This window comes from Aquarana catesbeiana, linkage group LG10 (assembly GCF_042186555.1).
Source record: "Aquarana catesbeiana isolate 2022-GZ linkage group LG10, ASM4218655v1, whole genome shotgun sequence".
Classification (NCBI taxonomy): domain Eukaryota; kingdom Metazoa; phylum Chordata; class Amphibia; order Anura; family Ranidae; genus Aquarana; species Aquarana catesbeiana.
Window position 1 is genome coordinate 8,818,193 of NC_133333.1, and position 10,081 is coordinate 8,828,273.

The following is a 10,081-nucleotide window of genomic DNA, read 5'->3' on the forward strand; positions in this document are numbered from 1 at the left end:
TTCTCTCGCTCTCTTTCTTTCTCTTGCACTCCCTCTCTCTCCTCCCCACTGCTTTCCTTCACTCTTGCTCCCCTTCTCTCACTCTCTCTCCCCATCTCCTTACTGCTTTCCTTCTCTCCTTCTCGCTCTTTATTTCTTGCTCTTCTTCCCTCTCTCCCCCCCCTCTCTCTCTCACACTCTCCTTTTCCCTCTTGCGCTCCCTCTCTTTTTCTCTCACTCTGTAAGTGTTTTTTTAAACTTTAACTTTTTTTTTTCTTTTCAGCCCCGGAATGTCCAGAGAACAGCCACTATGAGCTTTGCACACACACCTGTGATGTCACCTGTGCCGGGGTCACCGTTCCCGGCTCCTGCTCAACGAAATGCTCCGCTGGCTGTCAGTGTGATGAAGGGTATCTGTTTGATCGAGGCCTCTGTGTTTCCATGGACAAATGTGGATGTTTTCACAACGGGCAATCTTACAATGTAAATACTCTTCATTCTGAAATCATGAATGCATCAAATAAAAAATGTGAAGAATAATGGGAAGTGCTTGATTGAGGGATGGGGAAACAAACTGAAAAAGTTGGTTGAGCTTACAATGAAGTAGCATAATAGTGTTGAAAAGTGCAGGCGGGGGCATAAATGTTACATTTTGGATTTCCCATCTGCCAGAGTTTCTATACTTCCAATGGCCTACCCAAAACAAAATGTTTTGCCTATATATGCAGGGCCGCTGATAAGGCAGTACAGCCAGCTCTCCTGTACTGAGCCCGGGTCCCATCAGTTCAGAAGGAGGGCTGTACTGAATTATTGCAGACACCAATCCCTTTCTGCCTTCCACTGCAAGTCTGCCAGCTTCTCCTTGCAGGGTAGTGGTTCTAGCACATGCACTTCTTTCATCTTCTATCCGGGCCCCCCGTGTTTACCCCTTTCCCCTGCAGCGGCGCCAGCTTCCCTCTTCTCCTGCCGGCAGTTGCTGCGGGCACACAGGGGCATGTTTTAGGATGGAGAGCAGGGAAAGGGGCCGGTAAATATATAATTTATTGACCCCTTCCTTTCCTGAGAGAACACAGTGAGTGATCGGTACCAATCACTCCTGTGTCCATTCTTCACTAAAGCATAGTAAACCGTGTTTACTATGCTTCAGTTTGTGGACAAGCGAGAAGCATCATAGCGCTTCCAATTCATTCATCTTTGCAACTGAGGCAAAGAAAGGAACTGATCTATGTCCTCAGTCACTTCCGGCCGGGTGGGGGAAGGGTGGGGGGGGAGCCCTGTCGGGTAGGCTGTATGGGGCCCCGTAATTTTTAACGACAGTCCTGTATATATATATATATATAAACCTTAATATGGAATCCTAATCTCCCCCCTCTAAGAAAGGTAATGAATGGATAAAGACACAGCAGACCTCCAGAAATCAGTTTGAAGACCAACTACAGCCCAGACCTTATATTTAGTTTTGGATGGAGCAGAGTAGGGTTTTCATAAGCATTAGCAATAAATTTTTATAACTTGCACTGAGTAGTTAGATGCATCAAAATGCACATCTATCTCTCTCTCTCTCATATATATATATATATATATATATATATATATATATATATATATACACACACATATATATATATATATATATATATATATATATATATATATATATATATATATATACACACACACACATATACATACATATATATATATATATATATATATATATATACATATACACATACACATACACATACACACACACACACACACACACACACACACACACACACACACACACACACATATATATATATATATATATATTTTTTTTTGCTGAAAGAATGTTTTTTTGATGGTTCATTACTGCAATCAAATAATCAGATTTTTCATAAAAAAAGTTAAAACAAACCCCCCCAATACAAAGGGACTTTCAAGGCAACTCAATTGTATAAGTATGTGTTTAAATATTAAGTTTTATTAATACATATTGCTAAAAACTTGGTGCATACATCACCATGAAACAATATATCCAAAACACGTTTAAAATGTGACTATAGATAGGGCTGGATGTAGTATGGATGTTCTCCTAGTACTATGGGCATAGTACTAGGAGAACTTCCATACTACATCCAGCCCTATCTATTTTAACACCTATTTTAACGTGTTTTGGATATATTGTTTCATGGTGATGTATGCACCAAGTTTTTAGCAATGTATATTAATAAAACCTTATCTTTAAAGACATAGTGTACTTATACAATTGAGTTACCCTGAAAGTCCCTTTGTATTGGGGGGGGTACCTCGTTTGTTTGGTCCTTAATTCTTGGATGTTGGCAACAATTTAGGTTTACCTGGGTGGTATTTAATTTTATGGCTAAAAAGTTTAGGCCAGTGTGTGCTTTTCTTATTCTGTATAAACAAGGTTTTTTTCTATCTTTCCATACAGCTTGGAGACACGATTGTCTCACCCGATTGTCTCCAGCAATGCACCTGTCAGAGCGGCGGCACTGTAGCGTGCACAGCTACGGGATGCTCAGAGACCCAGTTCTGCGGACTGAGAGAGGGAATTCGAGAATGCATCGAAAAACGTGGAACCTGCACACTAAACGCTCAGGGCAGCTTCATCTCCTACGACTTATTGTCCAACACCGTAGCCCCCGACAACACCTTTGACCTGACCTCCGTGTGTGACCTTGAGGACGAAAGTTGGTTCCGGTTGGTGGCCATTACCCAGAGCTGCAGCAATGATGGAAACAGCCAAATCTCTGCCGTTCACGTCTACTTCACCAACTTCTCTCTCGCTATAAGCCACGATGGAAGAGTATGGGTAAGAGCCAAGGAGTAAAACAGGCTTGGTTAGATTTTCAGAGGGAGGTCAGTCAAAGATTTTTGGTAGTAGTCTATTTTGAGAACAACTTTTCCAAATGCAAGTCAGTACAAATACAAGAAACAATTTAAAAGAAAAAAATGGAGATAAATACATGGAGTATATATACAGGCAACCCCCCGGTGACACACAAGAAAGGCTCTGTAGGTTTGTTCTTAAGTTGAATTGGTTTGTAAGTCGGAACAGGTACATTTTTTTAAGAGTAACTTCAGCCAAAAAAAAATATTTTTTACATTTTTCCAATAGCATATGGAAGGGTACTGTGCATCTTGGTGACTCTTAAGGTGTATGTAAAATGTTGTGATTTAATTAGATTTGAATATCATTATATAGATTTTTATTGTAGTCCTAAAATTACACTACATGGCCTCCCTCCAAATTTCAGACAACTGTGCTCTTCCAACTTTGTGCCAACAGTTCGGGGAAAGTTCCTTACTGTTCCAGAGTGACTGTGCCCCTGTGCATAAAGCCAGCTCCATAAAGACATGGTTTGACCTGTCTGAAGTGGAGGAACTCGAGTGGCCTACAAAAAACCCTTACCAACTAGGCAGAATACCTTTGGTATGAATTGGAACTCAGGTTGCCTACACAGAACCCTGACCTCAACCCTAATGAACACCTTTGCTACGGATTAGAATGTCAATTGTGGGCAAAGTCTTTTTATGCAGCATCAGTATCTGACACCACAAATTCCCACAGACATTCTCCAAAAACCTTCCCAAGAGAGTGGAGGCTGCTATAGCCACCAAGGGAAGCCTACTCCATATTAATGTTCATGGTTCTGGAATAGGATTGCCCAACAAGCTTGTATAGGTGTGATGGTCAGGTGTCCACAAAACATCTGGATATGCAGTGCAGAGAGGAACAAAGAATTCCTAAGCATTTTAGAAAAGGCAGTTGTCGGCAATCTGATTAAAAAAAAATAGTTTGGTCTGGTTTAGTTGCTCATAAAATGTATAAAAATTATTTTTTATCCAACGTGACTGCTGCTTTCAACAACTCACTGTGGCTTTTGTTACAGGAGAATGGCAGACCAGTTGGCCTTCCGTACACATCCGGCCAAGTGACAGTAAATCCCGTCCAAGGAGGGGTTGGGTTGACAAGTGGGGAAGATTTCGACTTTACCCTGACTGAGGCAGGAGGTCTGACCGTTACCGTCAACCAGAAGTTCCTCGGGCGCCTATGTGGCGTTTGTGGAAACTTTAACAGGAACAACGCAGATGATTCAAAGGATCCCAAAGGGAAGTACATTTCAAGCTTCTCCGAATTTATTGCATCTTGGAGATCCGTAGACTTCGTCAGATGGTAAGAATCGCACCATATTTATTTTTCTTAATATTGGACTATAAACTGTGCATTAAAGTAGAAAACGGTCCATCCTAACCATTTTTCTCCTGTGTGTAATGGAGGTTCATGTGATATGACAACACAGCCTTTGGAATATCACTGCTTGGTTATATATGCCTTAAAAGTAGTCCTAACAGTAGTGTTTTTTTTTTTTTTTTATATCACTTGATAGTACAGATGCCAGGGGACAAGCCGCACATGCTCAGTTGTGTGTATTGCTAGAGAGTGTTTTTTACTTGGGAGAGTGCATGTGATCAGCACAGGGCCAATCAGCACTGTCCAGACAGAGTGTCAGGGATCCTACAACCTCATAGGACAATCATGGGACAATGAAAACTCCTCCTACAAGCTTTAACCACTTGAGGACCGGAAGGATCTGCCCCCTTAATGACCAGGGCATTTTTTCCAATTCAGCACTGCGTTGTCTTAACTGACAATTGCGCGATTGTGCGATGCTGTACCCAAATAAAATTGACGTCCTCCCCCCCCCCAACAGTGCTCTCTTTCGGTGGTATTTAATCACCTTTGCGGTTTTTATTTTTTGCGCTATAAACAAAAAAGAGTAACAATTTTGAAAGATTTAAAAAAAAAAAATATATATATATATATATATATAAAAAATAATAATAGTATAAAAAAAAAAAAATATAGATCTTTGCTATAATAAATATACAAGAAAAAAAAATTCATCAGTTTAGGCCAAGATGTATTCTTCGGCATATTTTTGGAAAAAAAAAACAACTCAGTAAGCGTATATTGATTGGTTTGCACAAAGGTTATAGTGTCTACAAAATAGGGGATACATTTATGGTGTTTATTATTTATTTTTTACTAATAATGGTGGCATGCTGCGATTTTTAGCGTGACCGCGACATTGGACACTTTTGGGACCACTGACATTTATACAGCGATCAGAGCTAAAAAAAAACAGCCACTGATTACTGTATAAAGGTCACTGGCAGGGAAGGGGGTTAATACTAGGTGGCAATCAAGGGGTTAAGTGTCCCCTAGGGAGTGTATCTAACTGTGGGCGGAGTGTAGTGACTGGAGGAGTAGAGAGAGATCGCTGTACCTGATCACTAGGAACAGCAGATCTCTCTACTCCCCTGTAAGAACGGGGATCGGTTTGTTTATATTGACAGATCCCCATTCTGGCTCTCTGGAGGAGTGATCGCGGGTGGTCGGTGGACATCGCGGCCGCACCTATTGGCTCCATTGTCACACATGCATTCCCCCCATACCTTCTTAAAGTGACCGACGTATAATGACAGCAATTCACGCAGCCGTGTCAACCTGCCGCAGTACAACTGCGGCAGCTGGTCGGCAAGTAGTCAGACACTGATAGAAGTCACAAGACTGCTGTTGAGAAAAAGTTATTTAGCCATTTATATTTACTAAAATAATTGCATTTCCATGTTCTGTGGGAGACCAGATAGTGAATGCAGACTCCTGGGTTTAGTAACACTTTAATGCATTCTCTGCTTGAAGGTAAAAAACCTTCATAAAGCTCCCAGATCCTTTAATACCTACCTGGGCCCAATCCAGCGATATGCACAAGAGCAGGGTCTCTCTCCCTTCTCATTGGCTTAGAGGCAGCAGTGGAAGCCTTTAGCTCCTGCTGCTGTCAATCACAGCCAGTGAGGCAGGAGTGGGGCAGAGCCACAGTGTGTGTCAAATTGACACAAAGCCGACTCGGGAGCGAGCACACGATTGACCCTCTGAGCATGCCCCTGCAGGGTACCCAAGATAAGGATCGGGGCTGCTCTGTGCAAAAGCATTGCACTGAGCAGGTAGGTTTGCAATTTTAATAAAAGCTAAAACTATTGAGCGTGTACAGTTTTAGAATGAAATCTTTAGTCTCTTTTCTAAATGCAGTCTAAGCAAGCAATGAAGCACACCACTGTACTTTTTGGTTTTATGTGTATACCCAAAACACTTGTATACTTCTATATTGTATTCACCACCACTGGCTTCAAGTCTCACAGCACTGCTTCACTGAACTTTTGGGTAATGGGTGGTGTGCGCTCCTTGAGTGGTTGACATGCACAGTGCACTAGGAACTGCTCAGGCTTTAGCGGATGTCAAATATTTGCAGACAGGGAGGGAGGAGCATGAAAAGGGGAGTGGCTTGTTGCCCTTGCCCACTCATTGGGAGGAGAGGAAAAAGGGGAGTCGCTTGCTTCTGGGTCTACTGTTCACTCATGAGGAGATGAGGAAATGGGAGTGGCCCGTTTGCCACGGAGGGGGGGGGGGGGGGGGGGGCAGTGGCTTGCTGCTGGGTCTGGGAGGAGGAGGGAGTAAGGCAGGGGTCTCAAACTGGCAGCCCACCAGCTGTTGCAAAACCACAAGTCCCATGATGCATTGCAAGGCTGACAGTTACAAGCATGACTCCCACAGACAGGCATGATGGGACTTGTAGTTTTGCAACAGCTGGAGGGCCGCCAGTTTGAGACCCCTGGAGTAAAAGGAGTAGCTTGCAGCAAGGAGGGGGGGGTAAATGGGTCCATTATGGAGATATCACCCAAAGATAGCTCTACTGAACCCTGTAAAGAGATGGAGCCACCCAACCTTAATGTAAGGCAAGCAACCACAGGCCAGGGAGAATCGCACTGCAAACCCATAAAAGGGCTGAGGTCTGCAGCACGATATGCTTTTTAGCTACACATTAAAGTGATACTAAAGCCAAAAATTATCATCATTTTGGATAAAGTAATGTGGGGTGAAAGAGAAAAAGAAAATCTTCCATTGGGTATATTTGTAGACTGGCAACTTTCTATGAGGTTATCGCCCTCACTTTGAAGAGCCAGCCCCTCACTTCCTGTTGGGTCTACAGAATAGGAAGTGAAGGACAGTGGGGTTGATTTACTTAAACTGGAATGTGCAAAATCTGGTGCAGATGTGTATGGTAGCCAGTCAGCTTTTAACTTTAAAAAAAGCTTTTGCAATAAAACCTGGAAGCCGATTGGTCTGACAGATCAAACCAAGACAGGGGCATTTAGAGGGGACTGCAGGGTGGCCTCTTGCCTACTATGGGCCCTGGCTTTTGAGGGGTGCTCTATTCTTTGGAAGGCGTGTACCTAGGGGACATCTGGGGTAGCTTTACTTCAGATTCAAGGCCTTGTCTCCCTGAAACAGACTAAGCACTGGGAGGACCCAGATACAGATTTGGGGCCACTATACCCAAATCAGCATTGACCACTTCAACCCCCCCTTAGGCTTGATAGGTTGAGTAGCGATTAGCATACCGTTTGCTAATGTGATCAAACTCTTACCTGATCTTGTGTGGTATATATTCTGTGTGAATTTACAATAAAGTGAGTTCCAGTTTGCACCTAAACTAGTGTCATCTAGCTCTTGGGTGCCAAGATATAATACCTGGTTCCAGACTGAAGGAAGATGCATCTTTGCAGAAGCACCCAGGCTGGGTGCCAGGCATTCTGTCACAGTTTTTATGTAGAGCTTAACCAGATTTTGCACTCTCCAGTTTTATTAAATAAATCCCAGAATGAGAACTTTTGGCTACCATCATTGTGCCTGGCAACAATAACAAATCTACATGGCTAGAGGACTTGGTGAAAAGGTGGTTGGGAGGCCTGATGCCAAGTTGTTCCTACATTTGCCCCAATTGTCCATTAAACTTCTTTTAACTTGCATGTCTTTGATTTTTTTTTTCCACAGCGGCCCATGAGAAGAAGAGGATTCTTTTTAAAGCAAGACCTGAAATGAATTCCAAAACATCTTGCCGTTTTTCGTAGCTCCCAGAGACTTTCAATCAAAATATATATCTCTACACTTTCTGAAATTCAAGGTGTCCGGTGGATTTTCTAAAATGTAAAGGACTGTCTTTTTTTATATTAAAGACTGCAAATAAAACTGGATTTTGTAATTAATAAAAAAAAAAAAATAAATGGTGACTTGTATTGTCAAAGAAAAAAAAGTGAGACTGCAAACTTAAAAAAAAAAAAAAAAAAAAAAACAACACCAAAAAGTGCAACAGCCTTTAAATGGCTCCTAGGTGTTACAGAAGCACATTTTTAAACTTCTCAGAACTTTTACTTGTGCCGAAAAACAGATATATTTTTTTTTTTCCTAAAGACCAAGACAGCCATAGGGGTGGAATGGAATTATTTCTTTTTTTTTTGGCTAAACACCCCCCCCCCCCCTCCCCTCAGGAGGTTGGTCTTGCTTTTGCATACATACATTCCTACCAAAGCAAAATTCCACCTAAGCAGCTCAGCTAGCTAATCTAGTTTCTTCCAGTTAGCCCATGGAATAAGTAATGAAACAGGAAAAAAAAAAAAAAAAAAAAGCCCCAGCCAGTGGGGTGGGCAGGAATGGAGAAACCTGACCTCAAAGCAGGGTTTCTATAACCATATGTAGGCAGCACTACCCCTAGGAGGAGTCGCTGAACTGTTGTGTGCGGAGAAATTGCACACCTAAAGATGGCACACCTCGCTCACCCAGCACTTACTGACACACCTTGAGGTATGTTCCAGCATGATTGTGCCCCTGTGTACAAAGTCAGCTCCATAAAGACATGGGTATGACTTGTTTGGTGTCAGGAATGTGTCCTGCACAGAGCCCTGACCAACCCTACTGAACACATAAGTACCGACCTCACAAATGCCATTTTGTCTGAATTGGCACAAATTCCCACAGACACGCCCACAAATTTGAAAGATTTCCCAGAAGAGTAGCGGGGAAAAAAAAAAAAAAAAAAAAAAAAAAAAAAATTTAGGACACAGGTGCTCAATCTGTGGCCCTCCAGCTGTTGCAGGACCACAAGTCCCATGAGACATTGCAAGTTGCTGATCGTTATAAGCATGCCTCCCAAAGGCACAGCCATGATGGAACTTGTAGCTCCGCAATAGCTGGAGGGCCACAGGTTGAGCGGCAGAGAGATGAAAATAATTCCTTTTGATCGTACACCTGATGGGTTACGTGTACAGGTAACTCTGTATGTTTAGCAGGTGTGGAATCCTAGAGAACCACACAAAACAGTTATATGGGGCCCGATTGCGGCAGGCAGGCAGTGATTGGTACGGTTGCGATCGGACTGATGCGCTGGTATCGGAAATCCTATCCATGACCCAGCAATCAGCGCCGTTCTGGGCCAATTTGACTCTGGTCATTTCAGAACACAAACGTTCTGTGGGCTGAGACAGGAACCCCCCCCCCCCCCCCCTAGGGTTGATTGGCCAAGGGCTAGAGTCCAGCCCACATCCATATTTCAATAAATTGGGTAGCCTGAGATATGGACGTTGTTCTTCCACGAAGCCAGTTGGAAACTGGGGAGTTCCCACTTGTTCCAGTATGCTTCTACTAACGGATAGACTTGGGTAAAGTTCATTTCTGTTTTTATCCCTTTTTATTTTCATAGCAAAATAGCCAATCTGTGTCTTTCTGCATTTTTTGTATCTTTTTTGGTAAATCCTTTTTCTTTGTATATCTTATATGCACTGCCCACTTTCGGGATATTAAATGATAAAATGAATAAGTGACTTCTGTGTACTAAGCTAGGACTCATATCTCTGGAGAGGTTGTTGTATTTTAGTGCTTAAGTACTCGGTCTAAGTTACGTGCCAATCGGTATGCAATTGCACTGTGTGTTGGCAGATTGCATGCAGATTGTAAGCTAACAGATCTTCCAGACACAGATCTGTGTGTGTGGTGGCTCAGCAGACCAGTCTGTGGACAAACTGTTGGGCGGTGGCAGGCTATCGTTTATTGTGTGTCTGGTGTGTGGGTGTGGGGACAGTGCGAAGAGTGATTAACACCGGGGTTCAAGCTTGCAGGATAGCTGGAGGAATCCTAGAAGTGTGTAGTAATTGCTAGACTGCTCCCCAATCCTTAGAGTGCACCAGATTGTATGTA

General features: G+C 42.8%; 1 protein-coding gene across 1 annotated transcript in view; it reads left to right on the forward strand.

Annotated features, from left to right (window-relative positions):
- LOC141110299 (IgGFc-binding protein-like) overlaps positions 1 to 9,704 on the forward strand; it is a 91,919-nt gene extending 82,215 nt beyond the window's left edge. The window contains exons 19-22 of the mRNA XM_073601595.1: positions 263 to 462; positions 2,420 to 2,800; positions 3,882 to 4,165; positions 7,886 to 9,704. Coding sequence (XP_073457696.1) covers positions 263 to 462; positions 2,420 to 2,800; positions 3,882 to 4,165; positions 7,886 to 7,895 — 875 coding nt within the window. The 3' untranslated portion in view covers positions 7,896 to 9,704. The remainder of the gene's footprint in view (positions 1 to 262; positions 463 to 2,419; positions 2,801 to 3,881; positions 4,166 to 7,885) is intronic.
- Positions 9,705 to 10,081: the final 377 nt, after the last annotated feature.